Source organism: Poecilia formosa, unplaced genomic scaffold (assembly GCF_000485575.1).
Source record: "Poecilia formosa unplaced genomic scaffold, Poecilia_formosa-5.1.2 Scaffold43, whole genome shotgun sequence".
NCBI lineage: Eukaryota > Metazoa > Chordata > Actinopteri > Cyprinodontiformes > Poeciliidae > Poecilia > Poecilia formosa.
This window is the reverse complement of record NW_006799982.1, coordinates 373,503-391,192: the sequence shown is the minus strand read 5'-3', so window position 1 is coordinate 391,192 and position 17,690 is coordinate 373,503. Positions and strand designations below refer to the sequence as shown.

At 37.9% G+C, this 17,690-nt stretch overlaps 3 protein-coding genes across 4 annotated transcripts; 2 read left to right on the top strand and 1 right to left on the bottom strand.

Annotated features, from left to right (window-relative positions):
• Nucleotide 1: 1 nt before the first annotated feature.
• Nucleotides 2-1,875, bottom strand: smdt1b (single-pass membrane protein with aspartate-rich tail 1b). Of its 2 annotated transcripts, none has more exons than XM_007551571.2 (3): nucleotides 1,677-1,875; nucleotides 446-611; nucleotides 2-235 (listed from the first exon to the last, which is right to left on the bottom strand). In XM_007551571.2, exons 1-2 carry the CDS (start codon nucleotides 1,836-1,838, stop codon nucleotides 474-476), a joined length of 300 nt encoding a protein of 99 aa, XP_007551633.1. In that variant the 5' UTR covers nucleotides 1,839-1,875; the 3' UTR covers nucleotides 2-235; nucleotides 446-473. The 2 variants fall into 2 exon arrangements, with proteins under 2 accessions (XP_007551633.1, XP_007551634.1); XM_007551572.2 differs by having other exon boundaries at nucleotides 453-611.
• Nucleotides 1,876-3,220: 1,345 nt separating this feature from the next.
• LOC103137707 (putative RNA-binding protein Luc7-like 1) lies at nucleotides 3,221-8,670 on the top strand. The gene is made up of 10 exons (XM_007551569.2): nucleotides 3,221-3,773; nucleotides 4,245-4,339; nucleotides 4,658-4,756; nucleotides 5,412-5,522; nucleotides 5,624-5,767; nucleotides 5,963-6,139; nucleotides 6,218-6,372; nucleotides 6,453-6,482; nucleotides 6,792-6,947; nucleotides 7,767-8,670. Exons 1-10 carry the CDS (start codon nucleotides 3,713-3,715, stop codon nucleotides 8,002-8,004), a joined length of 1,266 nt encoding a protein of 421 aa, XP_007551631.1. The 5' UTR covers nucleotides 3,221-3,712; the 3' UTR covers nucleotides 8,005-8,670.
• Nucleotides 8,671-10,149: 1,479 nt separating this feature from the next.
• Nucleotides 10,150-14,145, top strand: pane1 (proliferation associated nuclear element). Its single transcript, XM_007551568.2, has 6 exons — nucleotides 10,150-10,332; nucleotides 10,919-10,995; nucleotides 11,195-11,293; nucleotides 11,655-11,734; nucleotides 11,901-11,992; nucleotides 13,192-14,145. Exons 1-6 carry the CDS (start codon nucleotides 10,276-10,278, stop codon nucleotides 13,339-13,341), a joined length of 555 nt encoding a protein of 184 aa, XP_007551630.1. The 5' UTR covers nucleotides 10,150-10,275; the 3' UTR covers nucleotides 13,342-14,145.
• The last annotated feature ends 3,545 nt before the right edge of the window (nucleotides 14,146-17,690 follow it).

Here is a 17,690-nt window from a genome sequence, read left to right as displayed (position 1 = left end):
GTGTGATCGACTTTGTTTATTTAGTGGACACACTTGTAAACATGCAAACAAGAGTGAAGACAGAGATAATAATTCTGATAGCTTCACAAGACAAGAGATTTCTCAAAATCAGGATCAATAGGTGCAGCGATATGAAGGAGATGGCTGGACGAGAAAAGGATGTCTGAAAGTGCTCTTTTCACGCTCATCTAGCCTGTGCTGCCTGGTATTCTTTCAGTCCATATTGCAAAGCACCCTGTGGACAAAGGTTTTTACAATGTCATTCATTAGCAGGAATGCTATAAATTGAAAAAACTTCAACAAATAAAGAGGAGATAAGAATTACATGCACAAAGTCTGCAATTGGTCAACATGCTTCTGACACACCTTTTACACAGGATCAGACATAAAAGATTTGAGCTATAATCTTTAGCCAGTGTTTAAGGTGTGGCTCTGGGACACATACCGTTCACCTCTTACGTGGCAGACAAAAGTCAGTCATCGTCGTCGTCATCCTCGGGGACAAAAATGTCATGCTCCTCCAGGAGAGCGGCAAAATTCTTGCTGATCAGAGTTCCAACATAAAGGAAAGGCACCACCACCACTGTCATGCGGATAAGGCCAAAGGGTGTCTGCAAAGTTCAAACAGTGTGAACAGTGTAAGTCAAAGACTCCACCTCTGATTGCTATTAAGCACTGTGCTCTAGACAGAGAGCTTCACCCTAGTAAAATGACTTCACTACAATGATTGTTTAAAATAATCTTTAACAAATTTAGAGCTACATGGCTTACCTTTTATATTGTATCACCTTTTTTCAAAGGTTATGCATTTTTTTTGTTCATGTCCTGGCTCAACATTTGAATTGTTTGCTTTCATGTCAAGTGTTTTTGGGATTAGAACAGCAAACTAAAGACACAGTAGTGACATTGGTCTTCATTGCTTAACATTGCATCACTTTTTGCAGATATTTCTGATTAAATGAAGCTTTAAATATAAAAGCCTGCAAAAACAATAGCCTTGTACAAAGAAAGCGAAACTGATGTGGTTGGATGAATGGATTGATGAAAACTGTAGTAGGGAATACAGCCTGGAAATACAAATTTAATACACTATTTTCTTTTTGTTAGTTATAACCCAGACCAGGAAAATATGAAAAATCAAATTCCACACTTTTTCAGGCTGTGTAGGAACCCGTTCTGAATTTGAAGCTAAATTAAACATATTTACCAATGGTGAAAATGTCAAACCAGATTACAAAATTGGTTTTGACAATGATCTTTTTTTTTATCTGCAATGGTCTGCCAAACTGTCACACATAAGGCTAAAAAAGTGGGCACTTACAGTGAGGAATTTAAATAGAATATGCCATTTCGTCTTTAGAAATCCGACAGTGATATTCTAATGTATTGTTAATTTTTGTTATCATTTCGAAATATTCTGGATAGATAAATCATATATCATCTTATTTGCTCTTGAAACCTTAAATAAAACAAAATTTTAAGAATAACTACAAGATAAAAATTCAGTAAAAATACTTCCTGTATATGTGTGTAAACACACGCTCACTGGCTAACTGAAAGCTCCTTTGTAGGTTTTCTGCCTTTCTATTGGCCGTTTCTGCTGTTAATATATCCTTAAGCCCGCCTACCCTGTTTCTTGTCGGTTTTCTCTACTTCGCGAAGATAAAAATGCTCACTTTTTCAGGTTTTGGAAGGATTGCTCCCGAAGGTGTGGATACCACAGTTCTGCTTTGAGTTGTCCTGGAAATGGTGGATGTTTTCAAGCTGGGGTTACGGGTCATTATGCCCGTGTTCCTGCTGAAAAGACGGAGAGGAAGCCGCAGTATGCTCGTCGCCATTTTTGTTCCTTACAGTGGGACGTTTGTGCTCGGACAGGGTTGGGTTAGGTTGGGTGTGACTAGCAGTTTAGTGAAACACCACACCAACATACAAATATTAACAAATGTACCACAACTATTATTAAAAATATTAAAAACACTTGGAAAATATGAACATAATGTATTGGGGTCATGTCTATTACTTTAGAATCATGAGGGTTAAAACTAATGGAAACCATTTAATTAATATTTCCTGCCAGTTGCAGTTTTGCTTAAATATTAAATGTCAATGGAAAAATTTCCAAAAATATATCTAATTTTACTATTTGCTTTCAGGAAATCACATCACATCTGGTAAACTAAATAACACAATTATTTACATCCCAAACAGGAATAATTAACACTGAGAATGTATAGGAATTCAACAGAAATAAAAATACTTTTTAACTTTCCCCCCTACTAATTTGAAGTTAACTTTAGTTCATACACACTGTGTTAAACACTTCAACCTCAATTTACCAGTTAGTAAAGTCTAATCACTTGACAAGTTAGTAAAGACACTAAAGCACCAATAGATTTACTTTGGTGTCACATAATGAGTGACTGACATGGATTAATCCCCCTATGGATTAGGCTTCAAATGCCCCAAAAGAGGGGATCCTTGAAATTCTGCAATACTCAGATGTTAATCTAGATAAAAGGCATAATGGCAATGTGTATGCTGTAAATATTAGAGGAAATAAATAGGGTAATTAAAACAGATCAGATTAATATATACATATTTGTGTTGTTATTGTGCATTGAATCAATTTTGCAGAAATGTTTGTACTCGACCAGAGCCAGTCTAAAATCTCCTCCACTGTTATTCTTGTTTGGGAACAGCTGATGCACATATCCTGAAGTAAGTGAAAGATTGTTAACCTCAATATTTATGTTTATTCACATGTACAAAAATAATGACTTCCTACAGAGAGACAAAGTTAACCCAAGACTCATCTGTGATGCAGGATAAACAGTTTTACTTTCTAATAAAACATTTTATCTTATTTTAGAAGTCTAAACACAAATAACATCCAGCCATTTTCTCGTCCTGTTCTGTGTCACTTTTGCAATTTAAATAAATAAGTGAATTTTTCAATGATATTTTGATTTCTTGACATGACTTTATATTTTCACTAAACAAAGTTCCCTCAAGTACAAATCCACTCTCTAATGCAAATTTTGGAAGCTGTATAGAAAGCTATTCTATTTATAGGATAAATAGAATTATCAAAAAACATAGTCCGTAAAAAAATGTATATTATCGTGTATTCTATTAAAATAATAGTAATAGAGATTAAAATTCAATAATTTATCGAGCCTAGTTGACTGCAACACCTCATCGGAATCACGGAGCGCGCGCTTTCCGGTGGCGCGCACAAAGAGGAACTGAGAAGGCGGAAGAGAGAGGACGTTGAACAAACTTGACAACTTCTAGCTGCTTGGCTAGAAATACGTTTAGATACTATGTTAACAGAACAAGTTGGTTTTCATTTCCATACATATTTGGTTAGCTAATCAAACGCCCTGACTGCATTCACTCAACTAGCCACACGTTTCAACCCGACAATGGACTCCAGCAGTTTTTAAACAGCCGCTGCACTTGCTCCTTTCAGCGGTCCCGAAGCCATCCACCTTTACAAAGCCATATTCAGCTTCTGTAAAAGTAGAGAGACATTCAGTAAACTGAAGAAACTGTGGCTTTGGTGGCGCTTGAGCTTTTCTTGCTGGTGGGGGAAGTTGACCGTGTTATTGTGAAGGAAAAAGCCAGAGGAGAGGCCTGCAGCTGAAGAGACTGGCCCGCGAGAGGAGCACTGCTGGCGGGGACGGAGCCACTCCAACAACATTAGGCCAACATGTCGGCCCAGGCGCAGATGCGAGCGATGCTGGACCAGCTCATGGGGACGGGCAGAGACGGTGAGCCGGACTTCTTTTGTTTCAGTCTTGATTAATAGCCTCACAGTGCTCGATGACTGGTGTTAGCATTAGCCGTAAAGCTAAGCTGTCAGTGAGGCGTGCTTCTCACAGCCTGGCTAACATGAGGGCAGCTAACTGCTTAGCAACCTGTTGTAGACAATATTACAGAGCCACTTAAAACCTTATTTAGAGTTTAGCGACAAAGTTCATTTTAACTAAGCCGTTCTCTGTGTAGCTATTACAACTAGTTGTTCTAAGTTAATTAATTCCCCGAATTTTTTTAACTTTGGGCTCCCTGTTAATAAATACTCAGCTAGAATGAAATGACAGACTTTGACCACTTCAGTTTAGATTTTCATTTATAGAATCACACTTGTTTTAAGGGAGCAGAATATATTTTATAACATGTATTAATGCACAAAATAAAATTACAAATTTCACACCTGCTGCCTTGCTTTTCCTCTGTTTCAGGAGACACCATGAGGCAGAGAATTAAATTTACAGACGATCGAGTCTGTAAGAGCCACCTCTTAGATTCATGTCCTCATGACATTCTGTCAGGCACTGTAAGTATCATTAATCCAAGTAAACTTACTTTACGATAAAAAAATAAGTGTTTACATCAGGATTTTATTAGGCTTGAGCAGAGAGATTGCATTTATAAGGGAAGCCATATGTGGGCTGGAGCCTGTGATCTAGGTGGTTCTTCATTATGCATTTTAGATGTTATGATTACTACATACACACCTTCTAATGCAAAGACTGTGGTAAAACAAGTCCAGAGTAGCAATTAAATATGATATTTCAGTTTTTTTTTTATTTTCATATTAATGAGGAAGTGACATAGAAAGTGAAATATTGCACTCTTTTGTTTGTTGTTTTAGAGAATGGACCTGGGAGAATGTGCCAAAGTCCATGATTTGGCTCTGCGAGCAGATTACGAGATCGCCTCCAAGGAAAATGAGTATTTCTTTGAGCTTGATGTAAGTCACCTAACTGCTCATGCTCAGTTCTGACATTTTGAATAAAAGAAACATAATCTTTGTCCCAGCCGACTCAGTCATCGCTTATAAGATTCTAAAACAAAGCAACTGACTTTTGTTTTTTGTTGTTGTTGTTGTTTCCCCAAATATATGTTAAGTAATTTTAAACACTTTTTTAGCTTAACATATCTTCCATGTTTTATTTATCTACCTGAATCAGGCTCATAATATGTGCATAGCTCAAAAGCATTATATGTTAGCATCTTAGGGGTTTAGTTTGTTTGTACAGTTAAACTCTTTCTTTTGATATTATGTCAAAATTCACAATTTACAAGTGCTGAAACCCAGAAGTGTGCTAATCATGTTCTGATTTGGCTCCTTCTGCTTTTCTTGTTCGATTGTTGGCTGAATAATTACTGAGGGAAATGTAATTACTATTAACAAGTAAATACATCAATAAAATTAGCATGTTGCTTTGCCACTTTTCAAAGTGGCATACAACCTATAGTAGTCCAGCAAATAATCTTGTTCACACTTATTACATCCAAACACTACCACTAGTGGGATAAACAATTTTACTTTCTATTAAAATATCTAATGTTCTTATAGAAATCTTAGAAATACTGTTCCTGAATTGTCGAATATGTTGTTCCAGGCTGCAGAACACCTTCAGTCTTTCATTGCTGACTGTGATCGTAGAACAGAGTTGGCCAAGAAGAGACTAGCCGAGACTCAGGATGAGATCAGCGCCGAAGTGGCCGCAAAGGTGATGAGCGCTCTGTTTGGTTTAAGCGATGTACTCCCAAGAAAAGCAACAAACTTTTTTTCCTTCTACCTTTTTCTCTTTGTCTTCCCTGCCATGAAAAGGCCGAGCGTGTCCACGAGTTGAACGAAGAGATTGGGAAGCTTCTGGCTAAAGCGGAGCAGCTGGGGGGCGAAGGGAACGTAGATGAAGCCCAGCAGGTGCTGGAGAAGGTGGAGAAAACCCGGGCCTTGAAGAAAGAAGCAGAGGTCAGAAATGTTGCCTTTCTGTTGCTTTGTTTGGCTCTCTCCCTTTTAGATGAGGCTGCGTTATGAACATGACCTTACTTCAGTAGGAAGTAAGTTGTAGTTGAGTTGTAGTTAAATGATGTTCAGAATGCCAAAATGTTTGTAGTAACGTTCTCATCTTTCCTAACCCCAATTTTGCTTATTTGTTTTAAAAAGGATGTTTACAGAAACTCAATGCCAGCTTCCAGCTTTCAACAGCAGAAACTTCGGGTGTGTGAGGTGTGTTCAGCCTACTTGGGTCTCCACGATAACGACCGCCGCCTGGCGGACCACTTTGGGGGCAAACTGCACCTCGGTTTCATCGAAATCCGCGAGAAGCTGGAAAAGCTGAGGGTAAGGATGCTTGGAGACACGGGTGCAGTATATTTACATTTTAACTACTGATCTTTTAACTCCTCTTTCCATATTCAGAAAGCCGTCGTAGAAAAACAAGAAAAATTGCGCATGAGAAGGCGAGAGGACCGTGAAAGAGAGGAGGAAAGAGAGCGACAGTGGGAAGTGGAGCGGGAAAGAGAGAGGGAGCGACAACGAGAGTGGGAGAGAGAACGAGAAAGGGAGCGGAGAAGGTAAGAAATTCAGCAGCACATTGAAAAAGTTTGGATTTATTCACAGACGTCATACGTATCTTTATGTGTCATTTTCTCAGGTCTAGATCCAGAAGTGGAGATCGATACAGGTATTCCTTCGCTGGCTTGAGTCACATAGTATTTCTGTCTTTTTTTTTTGTTTGTTTGTTTTTTTAAGATTTGGATCCTTCATAGAGAAATGGTGAGAAAATATAAGATGTGATGTTGCAGTTGTTAAAGAGAATTTATATTTACACGTTGTATTTGTCACCCTCATCAAAGTGAAAATCACCCTGAAAATGGTGTTTCTTATACAGTCTTACAGTCTGCATTACAAACTGTTCTCACCATATGCCGTGTTTAATATTACTATCATGTTTTATTTAATGATTCAATTGTTGAAAAAATTGTTTAAACAGGGATGGAGGCAGTTCATCGTCGCATCGTGCGAGACGGCACCGCTCCTCTCATTCCAGAGAAGACGGACCGGACCGGGATCGTGAGCGAGAGAGGAAGCATCGACACAAAGACAGACACCGCTCGCGCTCCCACTCTCACAGGCACAAAAAGAAGAGGTGTATATATTATTCATCACTTCAGTTAATTCTTAATTGAATAGAAATGAACATATAAGCATATCTTGTCCAGTGAATCAGTAAATTGGAGTGACTTTGAACAGTGAAAATCTACCATCTTTTGAAATCTGTCCTAAGATATTACTTCCTAATTGTTAGGAACACAAAAAATAAGTATTTGTGCTCCAGGTTTTTTTTCTTTGTCATATTGCATATTGTCATATGTGGTAGGTCAACACAAAATGGTGCATAATAACAAATGAACACCACTATGTTTTAAAACATGGCAGTGAGCGCATCATGTTGCTGGGATGAGGAACAGATTAATTACAAGTTCCCTGGGGAGCAAGATGACATGAATTATTTGAATCAGATATTTTAGAAACAATAATAAATCTAAAACTGGCTATTATGGACTGAAGTTGAACTGTTCTAGTAAGACAGCAGCACCAAACGTACAACCAGAGCTAAATGAGAGTGGCTCAGATCAAAACGGCCCAGTCAAAGTTCAGAACTCAACATGGTAATTCTTGAAATTTGCAGTTCACAAACCCTTCGTTGGGTTGAGCGTAAAGTTCTATACAAAGATGTAGTAACACAAAAGACCTGCCGCTGTTAAAGAAGTTTAAGGTGGTTTTGTAAAGTTGAATACAAACAATAGAGGTCATTTATTTTTTTTAAAAAAGAAAACCATTCATTCTTTTCCTTCAACTTCAGAATTGTTACTCTTTCCCAATAAAACACACTGATGTGCTTTCTGTTGCAAAGGATGGCTTTCATTCGCTTTCCTTTTTTTTTTTTTTTTCTTTTTTCCTTCAGATCCTCTAGAGACAGATCATCCCACACACGTGACAGAGAGCCATCCCCGTCCCAGGAGAGGTGGCGGGAGCGTGCAGCGGAGGGATGGCGAAATGACAGAGCGGAGGGGCCAGACTTGGAGGACAGGGAGCGCTCTGCTTCTCCTAACGTGGCCAGAGGAAGGGAAAGGGAGAGATCCGTGTCGTTTGAGCGAGACCGGCGCTCAAGCTCCGAGGAACGGGAGTCTGGCGAGATCTGAACAGTTACTTTGCTGGTTTGGATGCTAAGTACAAAAGAGGAAGGGGAAATGAGCTTGTTGGTGTCGGTGCATTTGATTTGACTATGCATGTTCAAAGTGGGACATGAGCTTGTGGACGGTGGGGATCAAAGAAACATCCAGACCGACTTTTAAGAGACTATAAAAGGCGGAACTTGTAAGAAGGCTGTACAGTCATAAATTTTTGTCATCTTGCTGGCCTGACAGTTATTCACACAGGTACAAGGGGAGAGAGGCTTGGCTTTATTTCTGTTTTACTGAAGTGCTGTTCTTTTCCTTTTTTTTTTTCTTTTTTTTTTACAGACTAGTTAGACCGTTAATGTTTCATACACATTAATCATATAGATGGGCTGTGGATGACAAAATTCTTCTAACAATGTTTTATTTGTTGCCTTGCAAACAATAGTCTCCCCATACACAACCTTTGAGAGGCGCCATGCAACGTGCTCCCCTTGAAAACAGCCTCTGTTGTCGTCCTTAATGAAGTCATCTAAATATTTTCAACCGTTCAATTTACAGAATAATGGTCGGTGCATATTTACACACTGATGCTGTAATGTAGGATGAACTTACAGGAAGAGTTTGTGGGAGGGGTCCACATTACCATACCACCACCACAAGTGAATAAAATGTTCTTTTGTTCAAATACTCGTGGTATGTTTTGTTTTTTGTTTTTTGTTTTTCTTTTGCTTTTCACAACTCAAATATGTTTTGTGACACCATTACCCATTGAGGGGCAGGGCTGTAAATTTTACATTTACTTGTAGATGTTGCAGCTGACAAAGTTGGGAGGTTTGCGCTAAAATTTAGCAAAGCTTTTTGCAGTGTAGACTGCAGAATATACAAGATCAATTCAGAGAGGGAAACTTATATAAATTACAGTGATGTATTGACTTTTTTTTTGTAACTTTTGATGACTGAGGCCAATTAAAACACAAAATGCAGCTTTTGAGCTATGTGGTATACTCTCACTTGAGCTAAGAGAACAAGGTTGTTGTTTTTTTTTGTTTGTTTGTTTGTTTTCCAGATGAAATTTGCTGCATTTCCTGTTTAAATCAGGTTCTCGGAGTTTTGTAGGAAGAGGGGAAGCACATAATCCAAGATGTAGAAGAATCAATGTAAAGTTTCCAGTCAGGGATTACATGGGGAGCCATGTTATCTGCTGATGTTTTAAAGTCTACAACCAGTTACCAGGTTATTTGTGCATGAGGAGATGTTTTGAGATGTTTTAATTTTCCAGCAGTAACACAGGCTGATTGTCTCCACACCACTATGCCAAAAAGATGTAATTTGCTCCAAAGTAGCCCCTGACCAAGTGAGTGAATATACCTCACAGTACACAAATATACTTTAAAGAAATCTACTAATAAAAAATGCTTTTTTATTTTTATTATGCATTACTTTTCCAAGAAAAAGATTGTGTGGGTTTTATTTACTGTAAACTACAATTAGTAATTGCCTTAAATTTATCACTGCGTGTAAAAGCTATATAGGTGTTGCCTTTTGTATTCAAATAGTTTCCAATGGTATTCTAATTTGAGATGCACCTTGCCTGCAATGATCACATATTTCTTACATGACCCTTAATATGAAAAAATATGCTCTTTGAAAGACCAAGCAAGTACAACCATTGTCAGTTTTAGGGCTTAAATGTTTAATTTTGGTGTGTTAAATCATCTGATCTTTACCAAATTCCAAAAGCTTTTAAATGTAACTGGAAGAATGCTAAACTATGCACAACAGATTCTACAGTATTACTTATTACATGATTAATAAAAAAAACAAAAAACATTAAGTATTGCGTAAGAGACATGCATACTTAAAGCTTTTACATTCATTTGTTTGATGTTTAATAGAATGTTAATAGAAATGTTGCCTTATATTTGGAGCCATTGTTATAATTTGTATTTTGTATGTATTGTAGCTTGTAAAGTCTTATGAAAAGCATCCTAAATTTGACTTAACCTGATATTTACTAGTTTAACAAAACATATTTTTTGCTATATCTGTTCATTTATTTTGCCTTAAACTAAGCGGGATCACTCCTGCCAGCATATTGAAACGGATGACTTGCAGGTGGCGCCTGGCACCGCGAGATGGCGCGCAGTGACTGCGATTCAGGCGTAATGACGTCAAATACACGTTCGAAAAAGAAGCGCGAGCAAACGAAATGAGCCGAGACATACAGGAGATTGTTTTGCTACATCTTCTGAGTTGATTCAGGTTATATTATTTATCTCTGTCTCTGTTAAAATGTCTCTGTTAAAACCGTTCAGTAAACTTCCTGATCTGAATACGGCCAACATCCTGGTGAGCTTGTTTTTTTTTTTGTTTGTTTGTTTTTTAATGCATGTTGCGCCGTAAAGCAGGACTGTGTGGACGTTAATCTATTTAACATGTTCTTAGTTTTTTCTGGTGCTTTCACAAATTCAAACCGTATTTGGGTTCATGCACACCTCAGTCTGATAAAATTAATGTTCCCAGTATAAATATAATCGCTTCATAATGCCGATGCTTTGTTTTGCCAACTAGTATCCAAACTGTTTCATTTGAACTTAATCGAAAAACTTGGAATATTACTAGTTTATAGGTAAAACCTGAAAAACTGTGGTGGGGAAGCAGGAATCAAACTACAATTTTCTGACTGACCGACTCTCAAATTAAATGCATTTAGGAAATAGGTTTTTTAAAAGTAATATTAACATTACTAAATAAACCACTCTTTTGTATGAAGAGCGGTGCTGTGCTCAAGGAAACAAATCAAAAATTGAATATACATTCACTCAAAACAGTTAATTTTGAGGAGTTTTGGCCTCTCAAATGGTTTGATTCTAAATAATGAATTTAATAACCAGCTTTAATGTTTTAATCTTGACTCAAAGCGATTTTCCCGCAGCTGGTGGAGAATGAGGAGCAGTTTCAACAGAATTTGGCAAATACCCTGGTGGAGGAGACGGCTGTAACTGTGACTGTGTGAGTGACCCCTCTCCTCACCCTGCTAACGCTGCAGCTCAGCTGTCTCATACGGGCTAGTTCAGGAAGCGTAGCATTGTTGTGTTCATGTCAGTTTCATTGCGAAGTATTCCTATTGCTCTTACAACCAGTTTAAAATCAGCTACTATGATCTTCTGCAACATCTCTGTGACTGATTACATGGCCCCCCTCACTGCAGGAGACTTGCCAAGAGTCTCCCGCTTCCCATGGAGAACGATGAGAGTCGACCGAGGATCGACCTTGTGGTGTTCATCATTAATCTGACCTCGGACAAGAGGTAATCTTTAATCTCCATCACTTGGGGAAAAAAATAGGTGATCCATTCAAATCCAGCGATTTTGTTTTCTGTTATTCTAAGTTTATTCCTTGGTTTGACCTCTGTCTGAAGGGTCTCGGCATGAAAAACGGATCCAAATTGTATAATTATAGAGAAATATAGATGAGTCAAATCCGTATATTATAATTTGTTCTGAACTTTCTGGACGCCAAATTCATATGGAATCAGAAAATGTTCTCCTGTTGGGCAGACAAGAAGGCTTCTGTATTCGGACTCCATGCAGTATTTCATATCACTCTGTGCCAGAGTACATGCTCAAACAAATAATCCTGTTCTGTGTTTCGTTATTGTTTTGTCATAGTTTTGAGTCAGCAAAAGCTTCTCTGAAATATTTGGTTCCTGGATATTTCCTTGGGAAAGTCTGCTTCATGGCTACTAATGGTATGACAAATCCTCTCTTGAGTCACACAAGTGTACCACAAGTTAGGAAGAGTACTAATAAACCATTGTACAGTAGCTTTCAAAATAGAGGCTTCTGGAAAAAATGGGGGGGAAAAAAACACCTTTTCTCTGTGAGTGGTTGATCTTTTTACTATTGTCTGCCCAGCTCGCCATGCCTCAGTCCGCACAGGGTGCCTGGATGCTCTCAGACAGCTGGCCGTCTCGCTCCACTGCCCTCTGTTGTTTGCTGAGGATCAGGTTTGTGCTACAATTAGTGAGCATATTTTCCTTCTGAAGTTTAATCTACTAGCCAGAAAAAAGGTTAGAATGAAAGAACAAAGAAAATATTTAATAATAGCATTATGTGGAGGTCATAATAGTTTATTCTTTTTTTTTAAATCATGCTTTAATGACAGAGTTTAGTGCCTGTTTGGCGGAGTCATGCCAGTTTTATATCGGGTTTGTTGGATTGAAATGTGTGTCTTCTCGACCACATTGAGTTCAAAGAAAAAGAAAATATTGCATATTCATAAGAAAAACTAAAACTGTGCTGCCTTTCACTGTAAGGCATTAACTTTTCATAGTGTTTTTTTTTTTAGTTTTTCCACTTTTTACTAGATTTTTTTAAGTGACAAAATAATCATATCACTGAATCTCTGAAAAAAGCCAACCTTTCATTTCAGCTCAATTATTGAATAAAGAGGAAAAAATGCCATGTTTTAAGAAAGATTTCAAAACATGTCCCAGTTGTTCCCCCCTGCTGTGATGACCTTCAGAATTCCCAAGCAGTCTTCAAAAGTTCAAATTCAGTCAATCAATCAAATTTTATTTGTGTAGCACATTTCAGCATCAAGGCATTTCAAGGTGCTTTACATAATCAAAAACAAAAATAAAAACAGCATGACATTGAATAAACAGTAAGAAAGAGAAAGAGATTTTGGAATTGTTACGGGATTTAAGCGCCTGTCGTCGCTGGACTCCACCGTCCGTTTAACACGGGTATTATCCAGGCCCCGTCGCCTAACAGGACAAGGTCTCCAACCTTGTGGCACCAGGCTGCAAGTTGGGGAATTTGCTTTCATCATATTCCAGTTCTGGATCAGTTTGGGAAAAACAAGTACAGGTTACGCTGCTTTTAGAGATATGTTTTTTTTCCTCATTCTTCCAATAAAAGTTTAATAATTCATATTAAATGCAGTGAGTTTACATTCTTTAACAAATCAAGATGTTACCGACAGATCACCCAGAATCCTCTCTCAGATCACAGGTTTTCCGTAGAGTTCATGACATCCATAGAGAGGTTTTTTTTGTTTTGTTTTTTTTAACCATTTCTGTGTTGATTTCACTATATTACTGCAATAAACGATAAATTAAGGGCTTTATCTCACCTACGACTTATTTGTTTTTTTCCCAGTTAGTTACATGTCACTCAGTTCTTCATTTTTCTTCCTCCTCAGACTCCTGAAGGAGCAGCGAGTTCAGCGCGAAGGCTGCTCACTATCCTCAAAGTGGCGTCTGGTCTCGTTCCGAACACCACCGCTCTGTACCTGTCCAACCTGACCAGGTGCACCATGCCGCCGGACATCGACCAGCCAAGTTTCGATTAGCTCCCCTCTGTCATTTGATTGAAGCAAAATCTTTCCTGCGGTCTTTGTTTGTATTTATTTGTAGTGCTTTATTTCATTTGTTTTCATCTGTGTGTGTGTGTGTCTGTTGATGTATTGAGTTTTAAAGACGGTAGACCATAGTTTGTTTGTTTTTTCCAATATGCTGTACATTTATGTAATCAGGATTTTTAACTTTGAATTCTGTTTGTCAAATAAAAATGTAATCTTAGCTCATAGAGACAAGTCTTGTGTCGTCTTAAGTAGACACCGGACACCAGTTCATTTCTGTGATATCTAAGGAGGTCAGATAGGGGAAAAGGTGTGTCACCCGGAGCGTGTCCAGAGACACCGTCCCTAGAGTCACGTCTGCATGCAAACACTAACACGCAAGCTATTAATAGTTATCATTTTGGCAATTTTCCACCATGCAGGATGTTAAACGCATGACCTCCGACTGAAGACCACAATGAGTCGGTGAGACAATGGAATATCTGCGAAAACAATGGTAGCTTTGTGTCTTCTTGCTTCTCAAAGCTGTTTTCTCTCCATGCTGTGCAGCTCCAAGACCTATTTAGACACATCCCAGAAATGATCTGAGCACGAAATGTCCATCTGCACATTGTCTGCACTTTACCCTGTCAGCTCTGTAGTACAAAGAGCAGCTGATGACCTTTTGAGTCCGTGTATGACTTCATCTCTGGCAAGAAATCTGGAATAACGCATCAAGAGGATGTTCATTCAGCTGTTTCAGAAAGATGCTCTGAAATAAGAGTTTGCAGAATAAAAATACACGCTGAAGTCAAAGCTGTTGTCACTTTCTTCTTAATTTCTTATTAAATTATTGATTCAGTTGATCTGTAGGTGATGGAAAACAGGATAATTCTTAGACTGTATTGCATGAACAAACCTGTAGTACTTTGGATAAATGGAAGACAGTAAACACATCCAGCATCACTTTAGTCCCAGTTCAATGTTGTCTGCTGTAATTTCTCCTGTAGGTCCTTAAAACATTCTGCTTTGTATGCCTTTCTCTCTTCTGACCAGGTTTTTGATGGAAGAAAATCTGGTCTTCTTAATGAAAAGTATGTGCAAGAACCGCTTAAAGATTATTTTCAAAAGGTACTTGTCATCTGACAAACTTCATCAAACACATTTTCTAATATCTTGAATGTGACCTTACTGTCAGAAAGGAAAGTCGGAAACAGGCTTTTGTATTCTTCTCCCTGTGTGTCTTTCCTCCTCACATATTCCATGTTTTGTGGCTTAAGCTGTTCTTTTCCACATAGTCCCTCGTCATACTGAAGGAAAGTTAAAATCCCTTCATGAGCAACCTGGCTTTGCATAAAAACCGTGTCCTCTAAAATTCGTACTGGTCTCTTGTGTTTTTCTAATTTTCAGTAGATAACAATTGTATGCTTTTACTATCAGTAAGGCATAAACATCAATATTAAAAAAAAGAACTTTAAATATATCACTGATATATGTATTTTTCACTTTGTGAACTGAATTGGTGAAATTATTCAACTTTCTTACGCTATTCTTATTTTGTGAGATGCTCATGAGGAGTGAATGGGATGTGCAGTTATTTATTTTTTTAAAGTTATTTGCTTTGAGTTCATATACATTTGATCACTCTCCACTTAGAACTAAAGTGACTGCCAACTGTCAAAGAAAAGACATGCTAGAAATCTTGCAAAGTATAAAATTTGTTTCCCTGCCAAAACGTTGGGCCGTGGCCATGTGAATGTCCACAGAGTCCAAATTAACTTGAGTACGCAGATGGAGCCATCAAGTCATTTTGAGATATCAGACAATTTCCTGTCTCTGCTGTTGTTGTTTGATATGGCCAAGAATGTTTATTGCTGTTGAATATTTTTGCAGGCATTTCATTACACGCACTACTGTTATACAGAGTGGGCTTTGTTGAACGCAATATTTGTACATAAAAATATCAAAGCCCAAGGAAAAAATGGAGTAAAATTGTAGCATCTAGTTGTGCAAGTATGACTGAGACCCATCTACACAGACTCAGTGTTGTGATAGCAGCATAAAGTTCATCTACTAAATAATAACTTGAAGGGGGTGAATATTTATGCAGTCATTTATTTTATACCCCATTTTTATTTAATTAGTTTTCACTCTGACATTGAAGTTTTTTGTAAATTGATTTGTCAAAAAAAAAAAAATAAATAAATAAATGTTGTTGATCTTGATTGATTTGTAAAAGCAATAAAAAGCGTAGAACATCCAAAGGGGTGCATGTGGCGTTAACCATTCAAAAATGTAATCAGAACATTAAACTCAGAGAGGCATTTCTAACAAAGAGAGGTATTGCTTTGCAAAATTTTAGATATACAGCTTCAACCTTCTGTTTAGCCTCCCAGACTCCCACCAAGCTCTCAGATGAATAAAGAAAATCTTCTAATCAGCACTTAAGAGTGATTGCAATAATTTCCGGGAATGCTGATTTCTTTAATTGCATGTAGTAACTGTGTGTGTAACCCTCCTTCCCCTTGAAAAAAAGAAAAGCTCTACCAACTCTGAAAAAAAAAATCTCGTGACACATTTCTCAAGGATACACCTGATTGCCTCTCATTCCATCGGTAGATTCGCGGATCGTGTAATGCGGGTCCACCGATCCGCTGAAAAGCTTTGACCTCAGCTGAGCTGTCAGCCGTTTGAACTTCAGAAGACAAGGTTGAGGAGAAGTGGAGGCAGAGGTGTGTCTCCCTAGAGGGATTGTGCTTTGTGTCACGTCTGCAATGTGTGCACAAACACACACACATTCACACGCGCACTATTAAGAGGTTATCATCAAGGCAATTATCCGCCAGACAAGTTAACCAAACAGTGTTTTGGCACCGAGTGAGGACCGGGAAGGACAACAGGATGTCAGTGGGATGGAGGAATGTCCATGATAGCACTGATAGCCTCGAATCTCTTGGCCCCTTCACGCACGTCTTTGCTAAAACGGACAGAGGCACTTGACCATTCAAGCTGAAAGAGAAGGCCATGACTTTCCACTCATGGAGACACACACCGTCGTGACTGTATTGAAATGTGATAAAGGTGTTTCATTTAAAGAGGTCCAAGGACAAAACAAGAAAAGCTAGGTTTGAGTAGCTCTGTGCTTGAGTAGTTTTGTATTTGACAGCGTGACACGCTACTATCAGTTTTAATTCATCTAAAACTAGTCAAGTTCTCTGACACTGCTGCATGTTTTTATGCTAACACTATATTCAGATTTTGAATTATAAGAATTCTCAGCATTTTTTTTCTTAAATCATACCATGCAACTTTTTAAAGATAAAAATAATTTAAAGATATTTTTAAGTTAGTCTGCAGACAGGTGAAGAATAGTGGAAGGCTACCACAACTTTAGCATATTTTAACAATTCAAAACAACATAAATGCAGAAAATGGATTAGAGGATTTTCTTGCATATAGTATACCTATAATTATAGCTAATATTAATTTTCACAAGAAATCTTTGTTTTGATTAACAGAAATGTGTCTCACAGTTTTCTTAAAATGCGAAAGTAATGTTAGCAGAGTTTGACGCTTGCAACACCTCAACAACTTATTCTGATTCTGGCGGGATAAATAACAACTAGGAGTTCTGAGAAGCGCACCACCTCTTCTGGTAAACTTACAAAGGACGGAGAAGCCGCCACTTCTCAGGCGAACCGATGTAGCATGTAGCTAGCATGCCGTGTGTCTGAAAAGGCAAGCATAAGCATAGCAACAGTCTTCTATGACATTTAATATAAGCTAATTTAGTGTTCTATTCCTTGTATGCGTATGAACATCTTTTGTGTGAGGTGTTTTAAATATCTAAAATCAGCCAAAACAGTTTTCATTTAGCAAAGATCCAGATTATTAAAGCTGATACCTAGTCCAAAGGGGCTAAAACAGAAGCAGATATCTTCAATCCTTAAGCAACTCCATACTCCACAATGCAACAGAGGCCAAAGTGAACACTTTTTTTTTTATGAACTTTTAAACCATTGTCACATCTGGCGAAGTAGCCAATTTATTATTTACAGAAAAAAAGTGAAGACTGGAGATCAGCACCCTTAATGATTAATGATCATCAAGAATCAAACACATACTGACCGCAGTCAGCAAAACTATTTAATTGGTCTGCAATTCTATGAAATAGCATTCACTTCCACCACTATTATTATTTTTTTTTTAGTTTTATCTTGCTTTACTTTTCTATCAGAGTTACTTTGTGTCGAAATGTTTTACATGTTCTGTTCTCAACAGTGTTTCACACAGGAAGATCGTTACTGGAGCTCCCCTTCAGGATAAACAATACAAACACACAGAAAGGTCACCAACAGAAA

What these genes read in the sequence shown, in the direction of transcription:
- LOC103137707 (XM_007551569.2), top strand. Translation starts at nt 3,713, where the DNA reads ATGTCGGCCCAGGCGCAGATGCGAGCGATGCTGGACCAGCTCATGGGG. An exon ending in CGAGAAAGGGAGCGGAGAAG is followed by an intron (nt 6,373 to 6,452) that starts GTAAGAAATTCA and finishes TCATTTTCTCAG; the next exon opens with GTCTAGATCCAGAAGTGGAG. An exon ending in CACAGGCACAAAAAGAAGAG is followed by an intron (nt 6,948 to 7,766) that starts GTGTATATATTA and finishes TTTTTCCTTCAG; the next exon opens with ATCCTCTAGAGACAGATCAT.
- smdt1b (XM_007551571.2), bottom strand. Translation starts at nt 1,838, where the DNA reads ATGGCGACGAGCATACTGCGGCTTCCTCTCCGTCTTTTCAGCAGGAAC. An exon ending in TCCTTCCAAAACCTGAAAAA is followed by an intron (nt 612 to 1,676) that starts GTGAGCATTTTT and finishes TGAACTTTGCAG; the next exon opens with ACACCCTTTGGCCTTATCCG.
- pane1 (XM_007551568.2), top strand. Translation starts at nt 10,276, where the DNA reads ATGTCTCTGTTAAAACCGTTCAGTAAACTTCCTGATCTGAATACGGCC. An exon ending in TGAATACGGCCAACATCCTG is followed by an intron (nt 10,333 to 10,918) that starts GTGAGCTTGTTT and finishes ATTTTCCCGCAG; the next exon opens with CTGGTGGAGAATGAGGAGCA. An exon ending in CTGCTTCATGGCTACTAATG is followed by an intron (nt 11,735 to 11,900) that starts GTATGACAAATC and finishes TTGTCTGCCCAG; the next exon opens with CTCGCCATGCCTCAGTCCGC.